We start from the raw sequence: 20,946 nt of genomic DNA, 5'->3' as shown, positions 1-20,946 counted from the left end.
GACAATATTTTTTCTCATGTCATGAAATACTGCAAGAGAATGACAAACAGTAATTCTAAACCCAAACATACCAACCTTATCCATTACACTAAGTGGTACAGCCAACACGCAGGGTCTTCTGAGGTTCTGTATTAGCTTTCAGCATTTAATTAAAAGTAATTCTAAATCTCTCATTTCTTTCTCTTCGGCAATCTCTCACTGATTGCAGAAATACACTGCAGTTTTAGATACAGCTAGAGAACGGGGCATTAAAAAGCTGTTCAGCCGTAAACGCTCCTGCTTGGAGCGTGGAGGCTGGCTTCAGCCAGCTCTGAAGGACGCATTTCCTTTTCGCTATTCCTAAACGTCTGCACCATGTACAAATATAGTAAAAGCATCTCCATCAGAACATGCCAAAATTTAATCTCCAAAGCTCAGGGTTACTTTACAAGGTAGCGGGACAGTTCCCTCTTCCCAGAGCGTTGGTTCTGGCCAGCCAGCGCTCGCCTCACCGTGTCCTGCTCTCACAGGGCAGAGAGATGAGCAGCCAAGAAGTACAAGCTCAAGCCGTTGCATGCGATGCAGCAGAGGTTGCAGAGGGAGGACAGAGCGTGGTAGAGGGTGAACTGCTGGGACAGCTGCCCGTAGCTGGGGTTGGAGGCACGCAGCTGCCTGCGGGACTTGCTGGTAAAGAGCCCAACCTCCTGGCCAAGGCCGTGGCTGCGCTCGACGAGGTGCATGTCTGCCACGATGTCGGAGGTGACCTGCCCGAACCACTGCGTGTTCAGCACGGAAGCAGCGATGCAAACGAAGAAGACAATGATCTGCAAGGGAGCAACGCCCGCCATGAACATCTCGCACATGGCGGTGGGTTAAACTTCTCCCCCAGCCCCTCTTACGCACAAGGCTCGCTGCAATCTGGATGCTAACGGGTTTCTGTTAACCAGAGCCATGTGTGGACCTCGTCATTTGCAAACCGACCTCGGTGGAGCGGAGCGGAGCAGGACCGCGCAGAGGAAGGAATTTGAGCTACGGCCAGCTCATGTTTTAAAGCGGGGGGCTACCTGGGTAGTTTGTTCCTCGCTGAGCAGCTCGCTGGGGTGGTACATGGCAAATAGAGTCAGGTTGAGGAAGGCACAAGTGGAGCCGATGTGGAAGTAGTAGGGGAAGAGCTCGCGCTGGATGAAGCCGTAAGTGTGGCGAGGGAGGTGGTTGCCCATCACGAACGCTGCAGGGATGGAGAGTGGGTAGGTCCTGGGGCAAAGCCCCCTCCCGTGGGTCTCCCACCCGGACAGAGAACCACGGCAGTGTGCACAGACTGCAACCTACCAGCCACAAAGGTCACCCAGATCTGCATTCCCCAGGAGGTGGAGAGGAAAACCAGGTGCAGCAGTTTGACAGTGTGGGAGGGCTCCGTGTCCATCAGCGTGGTTTCCTGGCTGGGGATAGGTCCCTCCATGTCGCCCCCAAATTCAGTGCTGAGCTGCTGTTACTGCCGTCACCTTGCGGGATCCAGCAAACAGAGTTGAGCTTCACAAGCCTGCTTATTCGGGAAGAGCTATGGAGCTGACACAGCCCCAGCCCCACCACCATGCACCCAACCGGGCTGCAAACTGGATTTTCAAAGCCCTTATATCTTAGGGGCAGGGCACTGCGTCAGCACCTGGTAGCCAGCCGTTTTGGGTGGACTTTCGGCAAAGTCCAGCCAAAGCCCCTTCTGACCCCTGGCAGCAGGAACAAGCAGAAAGTCAATAAAAGGGGAAAAAGAAAAAGCCCTGACAAATGCTCCTGCTCACGCTGTGGTCATCAAAGAGGCCTCTTGGCTAGGGAAAAGTCCCCGTGTCTAAAAATAGCAACAGCTTCTGCACTTTTTAACCAAAAACCTTGGGGGCATGAAGAAGCGGGGCTGGCTCCCGGGGTCATCCCGCTGCCTGGGACCCCACGCTGGCACAAGCACGAGAGCATGAGCAGCGGAGGGGGGAAGGAGGCTTTGAAGGACCTGCCTGCTCCTTGACAAGGAGCTCTTTGGAAATTAATTAAAACAAAGCTGCTGAGAGCAGCCCATCAATTCTGCCGCCTGCTTTATTCCTCCTCCTCCCCTCAACTGGCCACCTCGGGGCATGAATTACAGCGGGGATAGCCTTGAGAGAGATGCTGCCATCTAATTACATCCCACTCCCCCTGCAAAAGAGATGAATATACGCTCTGGTTTTATATGTCAATTCCAAGGCATTTATTTCAGCAACTGTAAAATCAGGTCCTTGAAACCTCGAATCCCACCTGGAGCGCTGGCCTGTAAATCCACTGAAATCTTCATGTTCTTTTCTTTGCCAAAAGCTTCTTGGCGTTTCTGGGATGCTTCCCCGCTCCATCCTCCGGCAGCCCTGTCTGCTGCATGATGGCAGGGGCTGAGGGAAGGCAGCTGTGGTCCTTCCGTGGGGCTTTGTTCCCTGCACCATGCTGTGCAGGAGAGCAGCGATGAGCTCTGCGGGCAGCCGACGCGGAGCCCTGCTGCTCTTGGGGTCCCAGATCCGCCTTTCCAAATCATAGAATCTTTAAGGTTGGAAAAGATCTCTAAGATCACCGAGTCCAAAAAAACATCAAAAATCGTTTGCCTACCCACAGGAATTAGCAGCCAAGAGCAGCAAGGCAGCTGGGTGCTTTTGTGCAAAGAAGCTGGAGCCAGGAGGGTTGTTGAGAGCAGGGGGTAACACCCTGCAGGGATTTCTTTTTTTTTTAAGGGAAAAGTAGTGATTGATTGCTAAATTGGCCCTAGAGTGGTACATTTGGTGAGGACGGCAAATAGGGCTGGTCCCAACAGGCTCCGATGCACCCACCAGCGGGTCCCTCCTTCCCTGGGAGCTGGCTGCGGGAGCAGGCGGTTGAAGATGGGTGCTCCAGGGATGCTCCAAGCCGCCCAGTCCTGCTGCCCACGCTCTCCTGCACCTGAGGGCCAGCAGATGCTGCAGGGCTGCGGCTTTCTCCCAAATGCACATAAACCACAAGATGCTTCACATCGTCGCAGTTCTCTGTCGTGCCCCCAAGTCACTCCCGCTCCATCACCCTGCACCCCCAGGGACCCGGCCAGGGCTGACCGTGGCCCCGCAGCAGGAAAAAGCACAATACTTAAGGAGAAGGAGAGGTCAGTTAAAGTTTAATGTTCAGGCGAATACATCATTCCCTCCGCTTAATCAAGCAGCAGCAATTTCTAACGATAAGTAGAAAGGATGGCTCGCATCCCGGTGATAAAAAGGCAGGGTTGCTTCAAGTTTCGGGAGATAAGAGGGCTCTATAAAAATTGAATGGTTTGTACCACGTTCAGCTCGAGACGGCTTTATCTTGCGGCGATAGCACGGCAGGGGGAGGTCAGGGCAGCGCCGTGCCAGGCCTTGCACGGAGATGTTTATGATCTGAGATACAGCAGAGATCAGGAGTTGATGGCCACAGCCGGCTCCAGGGCTGGGAGCTGCTGGCGGGCGCCCGCGGGAGGGGGGCAGGCAGCTCCTCCTGCTTATAAACCGGGTGGGGAGTTTGGGTGGCAAAGTGCCTTTCTAGGGACTGGGTGTTGCAGAGAGGGAGAAAACACCCTGGGGTGCCTGGAAAACTCATTTCTGGTACCGCACGACTTCATCTTACGCCGAGTGCAGCATCACCATCACTTGCTCACGGTTAGGGTCTGCAAAAACCCCTGCTCGGGGTTAAGCGCAGTGGGGCTCTGCTAGCAAAGGCGAGGGCACGGCTGCCTCCCTGGGGCCATGTTCAACCTGCTGTGCCTGCAACGCTGCGTGTCCCAGGGCTCCTGGGTCTCCGTCCCTCCCCAGCAGGCAGCAAACCTCAGTGCCATCGGAAAACCTCTGGCTGTGTGAGCCAGGACAGATGTCCCCTGGGGTGTGACTGATGAGCAGCACTTCCACCGTCACCCCTGCTGCATTTCGGTGCCTTATCCAGAGCATCTCGGGCTGGCAGCAAGGTCTTTGCAATGGTCCCAACCCCATCCTCTGCTGCTGCGGATGTCTGGGAAACGGCTCCCTGCTGCCATCGAAGCAGCTTGGGGGGGAAACACCCCTGGAGGCACTCAGCTCATTAGTGCTTGGGGCAATTAGGGATGGCTGTCAAAGCCTTTGAGGCTCTCGGTTTCAGCATCTGCCCGCACCTACTCCCCCTGTCCCTGGCAGCCTTGCTCAGGCTTAGGGAAACAAGGTTTGGCTTTGTCTTTTTTTCTTTTTTTTTTTCCTTTTTCAGTGCCCCTGAGGCAGTTTGGGGTTTACACCTCAAGGTGTTGGTGCACCCAGCAGACAGGGACAAGGGGCAGCCCCCCAGATCTGCACCAGCCCGTGCCGCCCCTGCCACGGTGGCAACGCCTCTGGGCAGTGCCCAAGAGCTGCTCTCATGGGGCGCTGGCTGACCCCCCCCTCCTGCAGCGCACAGCCCTGCCTCGAAGGGCCCCCCGCCCCTGCCTGAGACCCCGGGGGAGCAGTCCTCGGGGCCGGTGACCCTGAGCAGCCCCGTCCTCCTCCTCCTCACCCAGGGAAGTGGCACCTGCCCGGGGTGCGCCGCGTGTGCGGGACCCCCACCCCACGCTCGCCAGCCGGGCAGCCACACAGCAACCCCCGGAGCGGACGCTCACCGGGAGCACGTACAGGTGTTTTATCCTTTCGATGCACTCTCACTGCCACTCCTTCCGCAGCCCCACGGATGCGAGTTCAGCCCGGCGGGAGCAGGGGCTGTTTTCCAGCCCTGCCCGGGAAGAGGAGCAGCACCCAGCAGCTGCGGGGGGAGCGGGATGCTCTGCCGGCCCCCCCTGCACCAGGGAGGGGTACGGTACCCTCCCCAGTCGCTGCCCCCTCTCTCCCTTTGCTGCCTCAAAGGGAACCAGTTTCCCCCCGTAAAGAAATAGTAAATAAAAGACCTGTTCTAGGAAGACTTTGGATCATATAAAGATTCAAGTACCGTTAAGTGAACTAGAAAACCAAGTCCTGTACATCAGCTTATAAAATTTCTAAATAAAAAAAAAGGAAGAAGAAGAAGAAAAGACATGACACGTCAGTGCAAGGGGCGAGGCAGTACTGTCATGCCCCTCCACCCCAGCCCCTGGGACCTCGCTCGGGCCAAAGCCCCCGGGGAGGTGGCAGGGTCTGGGTGCCACCATCCCACGTCCCCTTCCATCACCAAGGTGCCCCCTTGTCCGTCTGTCCGTCTGTCAGCAGGAGTGCCACGGCTCTAGAGGTCCTGCAGCCGCACGATCAGGTCCTCCTTGTTCTTCAGCAGGAACTTCTCGCAGGCTTCGAAGGTGGCGCAGAAGTTGGAGGACAGTCCCGCCACGTTGGTGGTGACATAGTTGAGGTACCCCGGTGTAGCCTGGTTGTAGTAAGCCACCTGCGAGGCACAGGAGATGGTTACTAGGGGCACGTGAGGATGGGGGAGCCTCCCCTGATGGGGTATGGGCGGCACGGCCCCGCAGCACGGCCGCAGCATCCCACCTTGCTCGTCTCCTCCGACTCCGGCCAAATGCAGAAGCCGGAGCAGAGCGTCTCCCCCCGTGTGAAGCCAGCACTGGCAGGATGGGTGGGCAGCGTCACCGACCGAAAGGCCACCACGTAGGGGTCCCTGAGGAGGAGAGAGCCTGGTGAGCCGGCGCAGCCCGGCCAGCGGGGAGCAGGGGCTCAGGGCCAGGGACGGTTACCCCTTGCTGCAGGGTTTCCGTCGGGACGCCAGGATGACGAAGTCCTGCGGCTTGTTCTCGTGGCTGAGCGTCTGGCTCACCACGTGGTAGATCATGTCATCGTCATCTACTTGCTGGACGAGCTCGGCGCTCCTGTGAGGCGAGAGGGGACCGGTCCCGCCAGGAGAGACGGACACCGGCCATGGGGCGACTGTGCAAGGGACAGCACCATCCCCCGAAGGGGCTGCCCAGAGAAACCCTGCTGTGGCCCCCAAGCCGGGGGGGGCCATTTACAGCCCGCTGCCATACCCAAAATATTTGGGGGGACCCAAAATGGATGGTTTCTGCAGCAAAGTGCAGCCATCAGCACAGGCGGAGCCGGTGCTCCCGGGGATGGGGCTGCACAGCGAAAGGTCTCTAGGAGCAATCGTGGCTCCGAAGTGAAACGCGCTCAGGAAAAGCCCAAAGCACTGAGCCTTAAATTCAAGGATGTGGGTTTTGGAAAGGGCTGGGTGCCCCCGGGAAGCCCCGCAGCACTCACACGTAGTGCCTGTCCCACTCGTGCCGGCGCCGCAGGTCGGAGAGCAGGGAGAAGGCTTGGCTGGCGGCAATGCGGACCGACATCTCGATGCGGAAGGAGAGGAATTTGTCCTCCTCCAGCGTGTACATCCGCACCTCGGGGAGCACAGGGCACGGGCTGGCACGTGTTCAGCCACCACCGAGCCCCCGGATTGCCCAGGTTTTGGGGGCGAGGAGCGGCTCGGGGGGGGAGGTTAGAAGGTTTAGTACCTTTTCCTTTTCTCTGGCGAGTGTCCAGTTCGTTTTGGCTACGAGCGTCTTCAGCGCAGAGACGTTGTTGTAGCTCAGATAAACCTGGGGCAGGGGCAGCACGTCAGGGGCAGGAAGGGGGGGCAGGAGGCAGCGACTCCCGCGGGGCAGCACCCTACCTTGTTGCTTTGGTCCCAGGGCACAGAGAGCGGCACCTCGGTCTGTTTGCAGGAGACGACGTATTTTCTGCGGGAAAGGAACAATTTCCCTTATGGTGGGACACAAACCACCCACAAACCATGCCTGTACCCCAGCACCGAGCTCCCCCTTCTCTTCCCTCCTCCATCCCTGCATCCCACTTGTTTTTTCTGCTCACCGGTCCAGCCGAATTTTTTTCCTAGCGCTGGCTTCTCTGTACCTCCTCTCTCCTTCCTGATAAATGGGAAAAAGCACATTAGGTTAATAGGAAAAGGAGGAAAAAAAAACCCAAACCAAAACCCATCTGTCTTTCTGGGAATGGGCAAAACGTTCAGCAAGGAAGGGCTGGAAGATAAAGCCCTTGCGTTTGCCGGCTGCCGCCCCAGCTACGCTGGCAGTGGTGGTTAGTGATTAACCGTGAGCTATTTCGGCATCACCGCCATGCGCTGTGATCAAGCGACAGGCACCGGCACATTAGGAAAAAACCCCTTGCTGCGGCCGCAGAGCAGCAAACAGCTGCTGAAACACAAATTGCATCCTTTAGCACTGCAAATGTCCCCTCCTGGGGAAATAAAAACCCAAAAAAGCAGCTTATTTCAAAGAAAGCAATAGCGTAGTGCTTTAAAGCAGGTGGAGGGAGGTTTCGTGGTACCCAGCTCCGGCCATGAGATGCTCTCCTGCAGGGTGGGAGAAGAGTCCTAGTTTTAAGGCATCAAAAAATCAAGTAGGTGGGCACGGATCAGCCAGGGGGAAGGCGACGCTGTCGCTCGCTGCCGCTACGATGTGCCCTGAGACGCACGGGTGTTTGCTTCACTGCTGTGCTCACGTGAGAGGTTTTCTCAAATACTTGGATCCGAACAAATTACGGATTAGGATGCTTTGAAAGGTAAAAACAACCTAAGAGGTTTGCATTCTTTCCCCTAAATTGTAGAAAAGATGAGCTTGAACTTGCAGGCAACATTCTGTTAAGCCTTGCATGGTTAATACCTGTCCATCTCTGCCCAGGCAAGCGGTTTATTTTTTTATTAGTTATACCGAGCAACCAATTTAATTCACTTGCTAACAAGCAATTGGATTTCCATCATCATAAAACTGCCTTTGTTTTGCTGTGAATCCGAGCGCCTTTCAGGGCTAAGCGGCATTCCCGGGGGTCCCATGCCAGCCCTGCCTGTCCTTACCCCCGGCTCGGGTGCCACCATCGGCAGGCTGCGGGGCTGGCCGTCCTCATCCAGCACCACGAAGGTCATGAAGGCGCTGTTGATGTGCCTTCGGCTGACGGACATCTCCTGGCCATAGGCTTCGGCGCAGACCCCCACCTCCATGCTGGGGGGGGAGGGCAGAAGAAGGGGTGAGGGTGGGGAGAGCTGCCGGGAGGGTGGGATGGGGACCTCCCGCTGCTGGCACCCACCTGTTTTTGAAGGCGTTGTTGACAATGGCTTTGAGCACCAGGCGGTCCCCGACTTGCGATGGTCCCCGAAAGTGGAACATCTCGATGGCCCGCAGCGTGGGGTGGGCATGGCACAGCCGGCTGTGGGGGGCAGGCGTTACCCCCTGGCCGTGACCCCAGTGCCCCGGCAGCCCCATGCGCCCTCCTTGACCCGGCCAGAGCTGAGGACATCCCAAAAAATGTCACCCCTGGATTTCAATCACCAAAACTAGCCCTGAGAAGGGACAATAAGCAGACTGCAGGGAGTGTGAACCCTTCCCTGGGGGCCACCAGCACCGTGCACCCGTGGGGCTCCCTGCACGGCATTGCCCAAGGGTGATGTGCTGGGGACCATCCCTTTGGAGGGTCCCTACAACCCGGCTGTGGCCCAACCCAGCTGGACGCTGCTCTGGCTGTGTGTCCCCTCCAGGCACGCTGTTCCCCCCACCCGAATCCCTGTCGGGTCACCTGGCTGCAATGGTGGCCACGTTCTCCATCCAGGCCATGATCTGCCCCCCGAAGGTGTTGCCCTGATGGTTGGCGTGTGGGGGCAGCACCAGCTCCACGCTCTCCACCCGTGTCTTCTCCGCCGGCACCGCCACGCTGCCGTCCCGTGTCTCCAGCTCTGCCGCAGGGGGAGAATGGGGTTCAGCATGCCGGCTGGCCGGTGGGACCCCCGCTCCTGGCACCCCACCAGCCCTTGCCTCCTCTCCCCACGGCCGCCCTCCCACACACACCTCCCAGCTTGGGGGGTCAGGGATGGTGGGGCTGATCTCCCCCTCCATGGCCAGGGCACCCCCAAACCTCCACGGTAATCACCACTCTTCCCCCCACAGCATCCTGTGGAGGAAGGAGGGTGTCACCAGTGGGTGTCGGGGTTATTTTGGGGCTGGAAGGGACACGGTACCGGTTTCGCGGGGGCTGCGGGTGAGAAGGTCCTTGAGGGTGTCCTTATGGACCAGCCGCATGCGGCGGCGCTCAGCAGCGATGCTGTGCTCTATCTTCTCCTCCTCCGTCTGCGGGGTCAGCGGCTTCAGCTTCACCTGCAAAGGGGACACGGGCAGGGTGCCACCCCGCTGCCGGAGCAGGCAGGGTGCCATCCCGCTGCCAGAGCAGGCAGGGCTCCCTCGGGTGCCGGCACGCACTCCTGTAGCACCGAACATCCCACCATGTGTGTCGGAGCCAGCCGCGCTCCTCCTGGGTTGTATTGTAGCTGCTCACGGAGGGACCAGAGGGCAAAGGGCCCAGCCCCGCCGTCCCCAGAGAGGACATTTCCTCGCTGACGCTGCGCAGGGGCCGACCCAGCTCCTGCAGCCGCCGGCCACCGCTCACCTTGCTGCCGGGGGGTCCCTGCGCCACGAAGGTGGCATACGCCTTGCAGATGCTGCAGTGCTTCCCGCTGCACAGGTCCTCGTAGCTCACCTGGATGCCCACCTGGGAGAAGGCACAGCACCCCTGAGAGCCGGCTCCGCTCCCCGGGGCACCGACATCCCGCCAAGCACAGCAGGAGGGGACCAACACGTGGGATCAAAGCTGGAAACCGCGGGAGGATTCGGGTATTTTGCACTTGGCCACGGTGAGCAGACGCGCACGGCTGGTGGGGACGGGCGCACGGTGAGGGGGATAGGGGCAGGGGCGGGCGGTGAAGGCGGGGGGCGGCACACCAACCTCCATGCTGGAGTTGAAGGCTCGGTTCACTTTGGCTTTGATGTTGACAACTTGCCCGACACTGAAAAACAGAAAGAGGAGAAAGCGCGTGGGGGTTACGGGGAGGGGGCAATGGCCCATGGTTCTCCAGCACACGCACCAGCGCCGAGCGGCTCCCCACCGAGGTGCCACGGTGTTACGGCTCACCGCCTGCTGCGGCAGCGGCTGCCTGGGACTGTGGGGACATGCCGGGATGGCCAGCAGGACATGGGGACAGCCACCCCCAAGACATGGGAGCCCACAGGCGTCCAGCCCGGCAGGGAGATGTCAGCCCTGAGCATCTGCGTGCAAACGGGTCCCCAGGTCCGGGGTGCTGCCGGGACACCCGAGGGGTGCAGAGGTGCTCAAGGCTTGCTTGGCACCCCCTGCCATGCGGGCATGCACGCTCCTGCCAGAGCAAACGGCTCCTCCAGCCTTGCGTGTGCTGTCCTGCACAACGGGGGCACCGTCGGCCAGCAGCAGCAGCAGCCCCAAAGCTGCAGGCACCTTGGCTGTTCCTGTTCCTCCTCCTCTCCAGGGCTTCCCAGCGACGGACACCTTGGGATACTGGGAGACGGCAGGAGGCAGGATCCGGCCAGGGGCATTTTGCACCATCTCTCCCAAGAAACATCTGCTGGCAGCAAAGTGCTGCTCGCAGAGCCCAGGAGCTCTCCTCTGCGCCTTCAGTAGGCTTCAGAGTAAACACACAAACAGCTTCAGCTCTGCAGCCGTTAACCTGCTCCAGTCTGGTCCCAACCAAATGAGCAAACGCAGCTCATTGGCAACACCAACAGCAAACAGAGTCTTTACCGAATGCATTATTAAATCAGGAATATTTCTCATCCCCTAAAAGAGACAAATACTAGAAAACTCAGTGGAAAAATAAACCCTAGAACCACTACCGCAGGTTTGCACCACAGAGGCCTCAAAACCAGAAGCGAGGAAGAGTCAGCGTGTGCTTTGGCACCGTAACGTCCCCCTTGCCCCCACGCATGACTTCTGGCTTCAAACGACCGCAATCATCTCGGCTACTCAACAAACTTCGCACGTTGGCTCTGGCTGGAGCAGGGGCAGCGTGAGGCTGGGACGGTGCCTCCGGCTGTCCGCCGGCACGGACCCCCGGGGCCCAGAGGCAACCCTGCGCCCGCCGCGGCATGCTAAAACATTAACGGGGTTATGTGAGCAGCCTCCCTGCACGTCCCAGGCCGTGCCGCATCAGTGGGGTTAATGGTCCCAACTCACGGCAGCGCTGCATTAGGCTGGCAGCTCTAAGGCTGCAAACGTCCATACCAGACACCGCTCTTCCCGTCCCGCTGCCCAGGAGGGTTTATATACGGCTGGCTGGTGCGAAAAGAAAAAGCAAGATGGGGGAGAGGGTTAGAGGCGACGGAAGCAGACGCTCCGGCTGGGTTTGCAATCAGGGGCGTGCAAGGGTCGGGGCTGAGGCAGGCACGTTGGCAGCACCGGGTCTCTACATTACAGCCCCAAAAATACTTTATCTTCTCTCTCCTTATCAAACGGCACAAGCTGGTGCCATAAAAGCTGCACGAACTCCGGCTCGAGGGTACGTGCAATCCTCCCGGGAGGCTGCGCTTCCACACGGCAGGACTGAGGAATGGGGAGCATCTGATGCCCAGCCGGTGAGCTTTTAAGTCAGTGATGTTTTGGGGTCTCCCCTGTGCGCCCCCAGCACCCACAGCCCTCCCTTGCCCACGGGGGTCTCTCGCTCGCGGTGGGAGGACAGCAGAAAGCACAACCAGCCGGGCGAGGAGGAGAGCGGACGGCAAACGCCACCCAAAGCTCCTCTGCCTTCAAACAGCTCTGTGGGCAATCCCCGCCAGGCCCCTTGCTCCGAGCATTAGGCTGCACTACAGGTAGCAGGATCTGAGCCAGGAGCAGCACAAACTCCCTGACCCCTTGGAGCAGTGCCTGGCTCACCCCCGAGGAGGGGCGAATGCCTTGCAGGGCTTGATTTCGTGTTCTGGAGCGGGGCTCGGGTCTGTCCTCCCGCTTCCGAAACCCACGGGAAAAGCTTCCTGGGCAAAGCTGCCCCAGGAGCTGGAGCCGTGCGGTGTTGGGCACGGCACCCGCCGAGCCCGCTTGGTGCAGGGCATTGACCATGACGGTGCCACCCGACGGGCACCCCTGCCAGTGGCTTGCCGACCCACCAGCACCGCGGCATCTGATGTGAGATGGAGGAACTGGGAGTTCAACACTTCCTGGGGATGGCGGTGAAACACAAGAGCACATCGGACTTCCTCGGCACCAAAGCCGACATCCAGGGACCCCAATGCCAGCCCTGGGCACCCACAGCTCGTCTCTGTCCCCAGTGGGCAGACCTGCACAGTGGGGAGCTGCTAGGCAGCGTGGATCCTATACGGCACGGCTTGCTCGGCAGGGCCAGCCTTCGGCCCGCAGGTCCCCAGGGAACAGGGGTGCCAAAACCCCTGTGCCAGCACATGGGCACCTCTGCCATTGGGCACACTCGTAGGTGCACCAGAACCCTGCGCCAGGACCCCCACGGAGCCCCCTGAGATGGTACCCAGGGAGGGGGGGGAGCAGACGGGCATCCCCCTGCACGGAGGGGTGTGGGGGCTCTGAGAGATGGGTGAGGGTGGGTGCAGCACCCGGGGGTGGTAAGGAGGGGAGACCACCTCAGGCATGTGAGACCTACGCCTGGTGGGGATGCTTATGTTGTCCCCTGCAGCGTGACAGCTCGAGGGCTGCGCGCATTGAGGTGGGCACCTCTGTGGGGACCGGGACGAGCCTGGGAGGGGATTTTGGCCGGGCAAAGCTCACCCAGGTGCATCTCACAGCACGGTGCTCAAGGAGGTCCCACTCCCCCCAGCACCCAGTGGGTGGGTGAGCTCCGCCGCACGCCAGCCACCCACGTGGCTGCTACAGAGGCGCGTTTCGCAAAATTGAAGTTTTTCAGAGCACAAAGTAAGAGTTGTTTCTTGACCAAAGCCAGGGAGGAGCTGGGGTCGGGGGAAATACTGGGAAGCCAACCCAGCAGGAGCTCCCCGAGCAACCAGACAGCAGATAAATCAGAGCGGACACTCGGCCCACACCCCCCCGCAGCGGAGCTGCCCCACAAACCAGGCACTGCCACTGCATCTCCTCCTCTCCCCAGCACGCTGCTCCCTGTCCCGGCTCCAGCCCCACCATCCGCGTTGCACCCAGCAGACGGGAAAACCCCATCCGCCTCCCCCGCGCATGCCCCGCTGGAGAGCGGAGTGTTTACCTAATGGTATGCTCAAAATACATATCATCCATGGAAGCCGTGACGCACGGGCAGCCGGCGTGTCTCTCGGCTGGAAAGGAAAAACAAACTACATCAACTACCTGCAGCAACACGCCGAGCGTGCGAGGGGCACGCATGTTCCTCTGCCCCGCAGCTGCTGCCGTGGGGCTGGTGAACCCCCGGCTGGCGTCCCTTTCCCTGTTCGTGCCCGCCTGCCATGTTTTCTGGGGACGAGAGCAAGGTTTGGGGGTTCTCCATCCCGTGCAGCGTGGGTTTGAAGGGTTTGGAGGGGGGTGGTTGTAACTAGGAGGCACGCTGCCCTGCTGTTTGCCTTCCCTTGATGCTTTCAGCCGCTGCGTGGACGCACAGGTAGCCGACATCATCTCCCCATACCCAGCAAATATTTTAAAGCCGCCTTGCGGTTCTAGCTTTCCCTTGGGACTCTGGGAACCTCAAACTGCAAAACTGCACTGGGAAGCTCAGCAAAGTGCAATATTGCACCCGTTTTCCTTTCCCCGTGCTTGGCGACCCACGGCGTGCTTGGCAGGGTGAGCTTCTCGCTGAGCGGAGGAGCTCAGCCCCGTCCGGCAGAACTCTCCGGCCGCTGCCAGGACACCAGGGATGTCACCAGCCCGGTGTCACCATGCGCGCAGGCAAGGGAAAGGGCAGCATTTGGGAAGAAGCAGGTTTTGATTTTGATCTGTCCCCGAGCAAGCGTGCGTGCTGCAGCGCACATCTCCCCCTCTCATCCTGCTCCTGCTTGCTCTCTAATTACTCAGCATGACGCGGGTCCCCAGCTGGCGTCAGCTCCGAGGGACGGCGCTGGACCACCAGGCACGCCGCTGATGAGCGGGCTCCCAGGGACACGGCCAGGTCCCTTCCCTCCCGGCCTGGTGGGACGACGGCTCCGGTGGGAGAACACGGCTTACCGGAGAGGCAGGCGGCCGTGTCGATCCACTTGAGCAGCTGGCCGGTGCTGAGCTCCCCGCGGTGGTTGGTGTGGCAGGGCAGCACCAGCTGGCTCATCTGCACCTCGGTGGGGTTGCGGGAGGGCGAGGGGTTCGCCATGGCCCCCGGCACTTCTTCCCGCTCCTCTGGCTCCCGGGCACGTGGCGGAGAGGTCGAGCCCTGCGAGGGACGAGAGCTCTGTTTACCCAAGCGGGAGGAAAATCCCCCAAGAAAACGGTGACCCACGCAGCCCCCCTCCCCACGCTGAGCCAGCGGGACCCCCCCCCCAGCTCTGCACAGACCCGGGCACCACCAAAACCCACCCGGCCCTCACCAAAGATGTGATGCCCAGAGCTGAAAGGACAAAAAAAAAAAAAAAAATCCCTCTAAAAAAGAGCTCTGTGGGCGATCGCTGCAGGTTTTCAGGCCATTTATCAGCCAACCCCGCTGCTTCCTCCCAAAAACCCCACAAAACCCCCTCCCAAAGTCAATCACTCCTTAGGGAAGGAAGTTTGCTCCCCTGACAGCTTCATTTTTAAGGTGTCACAGCAAAGGGTGGTTTTGCAAGTCCCAGGGCTTGTGTCCGGAGCTGGGCACACAGCGATGCTCCAACCTTCCACCAACACCCCCCTTTGCCAGAGGAAACACTGGAAACAGTTTTTCCTGGCTGGTACAAGCAAAGGAGGGGAAAAGGGGGGGGAAAGCATCCTCGGTTTGGGGTTGTTTGCGCAGTTGCATACAGTCCCTGTGGGCTTCGCAGTTTGCTGGGCACGGAGCCGCTCCTGCCCGCCGCCCCGGCGGGAGGTACGTTGGAAGAGAGAGCCTGGTATTGCGACTGTGCCGGCACAAAAAATAGCTGATTAGATCTCAAGTGAGGCATGTTACACAAGGGGTGAACTCAGTTAGCCCGGTGAGTAATTGAGGAGACATGAGGAGCTGTCTGGGCTTCGTTACAGCCCTTCCTTCCGCTTTCTGCTCCCGCCGTGGCTCCCGTTGACAGCACTTGTTGCGAGAGCCCCGTTGCAGCAGCTTCTTTGCCCTTTGATTTGCCCGGCTTCTTTTAAAGATGGGTTTATGCTGAAAATGAAGCTTTCCCGACTACCCTGAGCTCACCGCCTCTCAGAATAGCATTTTTCTCTAGCGGGTCTAACCTCTGTTTCCATAGCTACTGGTACACGACATCCCAGGAACGGCACAAACCTCGGCTTAGCAGAGACGGCAGCGAACGCGGCAAGCCGAGCTTACGGCAAAGGGCCCCCCATCCCACAGCGAGATGGACCCCCGGAGCCCCTCCAGCGGGCCCCGAACCCCTTTGCGAACCTCCCGGACTGTTTCCCGGCGTGCCAAGGTGGCTACACGAGTACCACGGAGCTATTTCGGGAAGGCGGCAGGCTCTGGGGCACGAGCCAGCAACACACAGAGCTCCAAAGCCGCCTGCTGCAAAGCGAGCAGCCAGCCTGGCTGGAGCTCCCACCGGTTGTTTTCCCAGTCCTTGCCACTTCTAAATTTTAGGGAAAAAGACGGCGTGCCGTGGGAACAGCCCTGACCCCATGGCACTCAGCAAGAGGCCGGGGATGCTGATGGGGACCGCGTGGGGAACGGATGCAACCGGAGTTGGTGCGGGGCTGGGAGCGGCTCCCAGCGCAGGGTGCCCGGCACAGCCTTGGTTAGTAGCCGCCGGCACGACGGGGAGCCCCAGGGTTAGTTGCACAGCACGGGGGGGTACCTGGAGGCCATTGCAACAGAAGCTCAAGATCTCTTCAGGGACTACAATATTCCCCTTGACCATTTTTAAGAGACACCTGGAAAGGAGAAGAGTGGCTGCGGTTACCGGGGGACCGGCAGAGCCGGGGGCGGAGGACGCCCGTGGCTGTCCCGCAGCGGGGACGAGGCAGCGTGCGTGGCAGGTGCCACAGAGCCACCGTCTGCCACGGCTGCCTGCGCGGCGGGTTGTCACACCCTGTCCCCAAGCCCCACGCTGACGTCCCTCCCCACGACACTGGCCCCTCGCCAGCACCTATCGGGGCGGCTGCCGGAGCCGAAACAGAGAAGGGCAGGTCCGGGGCTGGCGCCTGCCATTCCTCAGCGGTCAGGTCCAGCGCTCACCGGCGTTGATGGAAAGGCTCCCAGCTATTTCGGGGTGCTGGACCGAGCCCAGCGTGCAGTGCCGTGGCCCATCCCTCGGCCAGTGACGCTGTGTTAATATTTTCCGTGTTGCTACATGTGACAGAGGGCTGTGTCCAGCGCGGTGACACCGCGGTCACAAGACGGCCGGGAGCATATTTTTGGCAGCGGGCAGGACTCAGCTGCACGCGGGTGGTACGCGGGCAGCGAATGGGAAGCGCCTGTCGCCGGCAACGCCGCTGCGCCCTGCACCGGCCCCTCTGCCCACGAATCCCCGGCATCCCCCAAGGGCATCGTGTGCCCTTGGGTGCCCGTGGGCTCCCCAGCCACACGCGCTGTGACCGGGTCCCGGCTGGACACGGCGGTGGCATTGCGAGGAAAGGCAGGGCGGGAGCTGCAGCTGCTGGAAGAGGCTTTATATTTACAGTTTGCTTTTAAACACCCCACCAGCGGGCCCTTGGCATGCCCTCGGCTCTGCCAGCAAACGTCCCTCTCCCGTGCAGGTCCAGCCAGGCTGCCGGAGGCGGCAGCTCCTTCCCCAAGGCACGGGACCCACCGATCCTGCACAGGACCCACCCACCCCGATGGCGCGGGGTCAGAAAAGTGGAAGCTGCACGTTTGCCTCCTGCACCGTCAGCCCTTCGTGCGAGCCAGCATTGGGTATCACACGGCGTGCTCCCGTTGCGGTCAGGATGAAATGAGGGTGCTCAGAGCACCGATGGGTGCAAGCGGCACCCCTGAGCCTTTCAAAGCCTTCCCGAGCTCTGCCTCAGCGGCACCGGGCTTTGCTTTGCCGAGCCCCACGACCTCTCCGGGCTTGTTATTGAGGCTTGGGAGCTTGCTTACAGCTCACCCACCCCTGCACGAGCCCAGTGCAAGAGTTAATCTCCTCTTTAGCAAGCTGGGTTTGCTCCCTGGGTTTGTTTTACTGCAGGCACCTTAAGGTGGTGGCAATGGCCGGGGGTGGCCCCGTCACACCCCGCAGCTGCAGCGGCCAACCCCAGAAGGCACGCAGCTCATGCCGTACCTCGGAAACCCAAACCTTCACCTCGTGCTGCACTCTCTGATTGCAACCATGTCACCTTGTCCCCTGGGCTGGGTTAGCAGGAAGGAGAAAAAAAAAAAAGAGCTGTCTGATGTGCATCCATTCACACACACACCCCCCCCCGTTATTTCCGAGGCGGCCCCAGCCCACGCTGCCACCCGGGAGCACAGGGCTCTGCGTGGGGAAGGGGACCGCTCCGGCCACACGTCGCAAATGCGCTCCAGAGACCCGGAACCATTCAGCCAGTGAGTATTTATAGAGTATTCGGTTATCAAAACTGAGCGAGCAAGTGTCTGTCCTCATTAAAATCTTCAGCCTCACTCAACTGTCACATTTTTAAAGCTGTTGACTGATGCAGCCCTCGGGTCACCATGGCAACGGGATGCGGTACCCAGGCGATGATGCTCTTACTCTGTCACCCCTCGAGTGACCCACTTCTACCCAAAAAAAAAAAAAAAAAAGAAAAAAGTTTGCGTTAGGAAGAAAACCCTTCCAGCAGAACGTTTTCCTCGCCTCCTGCCACGCTCACTTCCTGTGCTGCTGAAGGCGTAAGGAGCCCACAGAGCAAACCGGGGGGGTGGTGCAGAGGGGGGAGACACCCCAACGGTTTCTCAAATAGTGGGGGAGAGGGAGCCTGTGGCACCCCACTTCTCTCCTGTACCCTGGCAGGGGGGTGTCCCGCAGCACCGAAGCACCCACAGGCTCCAGGGATGGTCCCTGCTGCCGAATTGGGTGCTGGCTTCTCGGAAAAGCACTGGGGGACCACCACCCCGGGGGATCCTCTGTCACAAAACCCTCTCGGGTCCCACAGCCCCCGGGACGATGCCGGGCAAGGATGCAGGGGATCCTTGAGCCCTCTGGAAGCGGGGTGTTGCGTTAGCCACCCCCAAGCAGCGGACGGAAGGGAGGGATGATGGTGAAGCCAGGGCGGGGGTCCTGGGTGCTGAGCTGTGGGGGGCTCTGGGCAGCCCCACACCTGGAGCCGCTCCCGCCTGCCCTCCAGAGCTCTCCCACCGCCACATCCCAAACACCTAACCCCCATTTTCCCTCGCCTGGCTCTGGTCTCCTACCCCTGCTCCAGCCCCTCTGCGCATCCTTACCCCTCTCTGGGAATATTTAAAGAAAAAAGGGGGGATGAGGAAGGGAGGAAAGCGGCGACAATGAAGTTCTCATGGGGGATTATTGGTGTATAATTGAGCAATATCCATGGTAACAAGCAAATCTGCACGCGTTAAAAAATTAACCTGACCTACTTTGGGAAATTCTGCCATCTCGACAGGGCAGCGAGGGCTCTCCTTCCCCCGAGACCCAGCCTGCCAGTCCCGCTGCCGGCAGCAGCAGCAAAGCCCCGGCGCTCCCGGAGATGGGATGGGCAGGTTTTGTGCAAGGGGAGATGTCTCCTCCGGTGGGACCCCCACCAGGGAGCAGCGGTGGAGGTGCCCGGCACAGCTCAGCTCCACCACCCCGTCCCCAGGACGAGACCCGCGGTGCTTGCTCGGGTGTGGGGTACGGGGTGCCAACCCCTGCGCGGGGCCGTGGGGATGGTTGGCCCCGCTGAGATGAGAGGGACCGAATCACCGGGTCACGGCACGGTGAGGAAGCGTGGCAGCTCTCTGTGGCGGGTGTCGGTGGGACCCTGGGAGGGCGGCCGGTCCAGCAGAAAGGCCAGGGCACCCTGCGAGTGGTGCTGCTTCATGCTTTCCTCGGAGTTTCACGGAGCAAAGCCAGGCGCAGGGCCAGGAGGGGCTGCGAGGACGGTCCCCGTCACGAGGGGCCGCTGGTTTTACATCCACCACCCATGGGAAACCTCCTCTCGGGGCAAGAGTAGCGGGGACCCCTCCAGCCCCCTGACATCCCTCTCCACCATTCAGTTCAACACTGGGTGAAGCATCCCCAGCCCCAGCCGTGCCCCCAGCACCCAGTCCCGGCCGTACCCCTGCCCAGCTGCTCTCTGCAGCTCCCAGGGCGCTCCCGGGAAGGCCGGTGCTGGTTTGCCGGCACAAGGGGCAAAGTTCTCCCAGGAAGTGTCCCAGGGGACAAGGGTCCTCTGGCACTGCTGCCTCCGGCCCAAGGGGAGAGTGAAGCTCCATGTCACCCCGTTACAGCTGCAAACACCGCCGGGGCCAAACTTCACAAGCATGAGGACACCCAACAAAACATCGCCCAGCCCAGGCACCTTTGCCCTGCCACCCACAGCTTCCCCGGGCAGGAGACTGCTGTAGCATCAAGACCACCACGGTTGAGACCAGCACAGTCAAGCCCACCAAGTTGGAGACCACCGGGGTAGAGACCACCACAGTTGAGACCACCACAGTCAAGCCCACCAAGTTGGAGACCACCATGGTGGAGACCACCACGATGGAGGCTATGGTGGTGCAATGGTGTCCACCCTGGTGGTCTCCACCCCGGTGGTCTCAACTGTGGCGGTGTTACCACGGTTGAGACCACTGGGGTGGAGACCACCAGGGTGGACACCACCATGGCATCGTGCCGCCCACCGTGTCTGGCCACCCACGCTGCCTCAGCCGGCCCCAGCACATCCCTCTGCCCTCCCCATGATGCCGGCATTCCCGGCATCCCTGTGCCCACGCTTTCCAAATATCTGCCCCCCCTTTTTTAAGTGAAAAAGGGCTGATTCAAGCCAAATCCCCCCCAGCATCCCTCCTGGCACACCCAGAAAGACCTGGGCTGGGGGGTGTGACGTTGCCAGCTCTCACCTGCTGTCCCCATTGCAGCCGCACGGGTGCCATGGCCCACAGTGGAGCCGCAGCAAGGCTCACCACAAAGCCCAAGGCAAGAGGGCATCACCGGGGGGGGCATGAGGGGCTTTCACCCCACCTCCACCCCCCGGCAGAGCTGCCCAGCACCACCACAAGCCACTGCTACACCACCGAGCATGGAAGTCATCCAGCTGCTCACCCAGCCCCGGGGTGTCCCCCACTCCCCCCACCTTGTCCCCATCGTCCCCAGCCACCCCCGGACCTCACCTCAGCCAGAAGAAGCTGAGCATTTGCAGGCGGCGGCGAGGCGACGGCCGGCTCGGAGGAGAAGCGTCCGGACACCTGCACGCGTGGCAGCCGGCACTGGGCACGGACATCGAGGCCAGGGCTGGCACAGGGCCCTGGGATGGGGCCAGTGCACACCCCCTCCCGCTTCCTTAAAAATAGTCACGCATAACTTTTCTTAAGGTAGCGCTTGGCAAATCTGCTCTTGCCTGGAAAATGGCCGGCGCTCTGGAGGTTTGTGCGTTGAGCGAGGCGGGAGGCAGCGGCACGCTGCCAACGGCTCTGCAGAGCAGGGTCCAGCGTTTTTCCTTCCATCTCTCCCTGAGATGGGGTCCTGGGTCCTCTCCCCAGCCCCACACATCACCCCCTCTTCTCTCCGCCATCACCCCAGCGAGGGGCACGGGGGTCCCCGGCTGCTCCCCCCAGCCCGCTCGGTACCAGCGGCACCGCATCAGCACCAGCCTCTCCCCCCCTCCAGTTAAACCTGCCTGAAAATATTTGTTTTTTTCCCTGGAGCTGCAGGCGCTGACACCGGGATCGCTGGCCGGGAACGCCTCCACAAACTTCTCCGGAGCCTCTCCAATCCGCGCAGCCACTCCCTGGCCCTGCTGCCTTTGAAGTGCCTCTAGCAGAGCTTATAATAAATACCTTTTTTTTTTTTTTTAATAACAAGGAAATAAAATGCAAATTGCCGTGTCACCGCATTAACAATACAGCCTATTGGGTTTTGGGGGGGGAGATGCTGTTCTATTTGTATTTTATTTACGTGCTTTTATAAGTGAATTTTGTTAATCGACGTACACGAGTTCGATCAAAGCCCCTCGGAAGTGCAGGCAGCACCAAGTGTTGCCCTCAGAAAGC

General features: G+C 60.2%; 2 protein-coding genes across 7 annotated transcripts; both read right to left on the bottom strand.

The window, feature by feature from the left end:
- Positions 1 to 109: 109 nt before the first annotated feature.
- Positions 110 to 1,590, bottom strand: TMEM205 (transmembrane protein 205). Its single transcript, XM_054834202.1, has 3 exons — positions 1,309 to 1,590; positions 1,044 to 1,207; positions 110 to 803 (listed from the first exon to the last, which is right to left on the bottom strand). The coding sequence occupies exons 1-3, from the start codon at positions 1,436 to 1,438 to the stop codon at positions 504 to 506; spliced, it is 594 nt and encodes a 197-aa protein (XP_054690177.1). The 5' UTR covers positions 1,439 to 1,590; the 3' UTR covers positions 110 to 503.
- Positions 1,591 to 4,891: 3,301 nt separating this feature from the next.
- Positions 4,892 to 20,700, bottom strand: ACOT11 (acyl-CoA thioesterase 11). Of its 6 annotated transcripts, none has more exons than XM_054834044.1 (18): positions 20,068 to 20,300; positions 15,638 to 15,713; positions 13,893 to 14,091; positions 12,964 to 13,033; positions 11,010 to 11,060; positions 9,702 to 9,762; positions 9,366 to 9,467; positions 8,941 to 9,076; positions 8,502 to 8,658; positions 8,016 to 8,135; positions 7,786 to 7,930; positions 6,786 to 6,841; positions 6,589 to 6,655; positions 6,431 to 6,514; positions 6,183 to 6,316; positions 5,663 to 5,794; positions 5,460 to 5,586; positions 4,892 to 5,355 (listed from the first exon to the last, which is right to left on the bottom strand). In XM_054834044.1, exons 1-18 carry the CDS (start codon positions 20,175 to 20,177, stop codon positions 5,200 to 5,202), a joined length of 1,983 nt encoding a protein of 660 aa, XP_054690019.1. In that variant the 5' UTR covers positions 20,178 to 20,300; the 3' UTR covers positions 4,892 to 5,199. The 6 variants fall into 6 exon arrangements, with proteins under 6 accessions (XP_054690019.1, XP_054690020.1, XP_054690021.1 ...); XM_054834045.1 differs by lacking the exon at positions 20,068 to 20,300 and adding an exon at positions 15,929 to 16,088; XM_054834046.1 differs by lacking the exon at positions 11,010 to 11,060 and having other exon boundaries at positions 20,068 to 20,295.
- Between the last annotated feature and the right edge of the window lie 246 nt (positions 20,701 to 20,946).

This window comes from Grus americana, chromosome 8 (genome assembly GCF_028858705.1).
Source record: "Grus americana isolate bGruAme1 chromosome 8, bGruAme1.mat, whole genome shotgun sequence".
Classification (NCBI taxonomy): Eukaryota; Metazoa; Chordata; class Aves; order Gruiformes; family Gruidae; genus Grus; species Grus americana.
This window is presented reverse-complemented; position numbering and strand designations above follow the sequence as displayed.

Excerpts from the sequence above, each read along its gene's own strand:
- TMEM205 (XM_054834202.1), bottom strand. The coding sequence starts at position 1,438 with ATGGAGGGACCTATCCCCAGCCAGGAAACCACGCTGATGGACACGGAG. Across the intron at positions 1,208-1,308 it reads CTGGGTGACCTTTGTGGCTG|CGTTCGTGATGGGCAACCAC; the intron begins GTAGGTTGCAGT and ends CCATCCCTGCAG. Across the intron at positions 804-1,043 it reads GCGAGGAACAAACTACCCAG|ATCATTGTCTTCTTCGTTTG; the intron begins GTAGCCCCCCGC and ends GCTCCCTTGCAG.
- ACOT11 (XM_054834044.1), bottom strand. The coding sequence starts at position 20,177 with ATGTCCGTGCCCAGTGCCGGCTGCCACGCGTGCAGGTGTCCGGACGCT. Across the intron at positions 9,468-9,701 it reads CCTTCAACTCCAGCATGGAG|GTGGGCATCCAGGTGAGCTA; the intron begins GTTGGTGTGCCG and ends GCCTTCTCCCAG. Across the intron at positions 5,356-5,459 it reads AGTCGGAGGAGACGAGCAAG|GTGGCTTACTACAACCAGGC; the intron begins GTGGGATGCTGC and ends TGTGCCTCGCAG.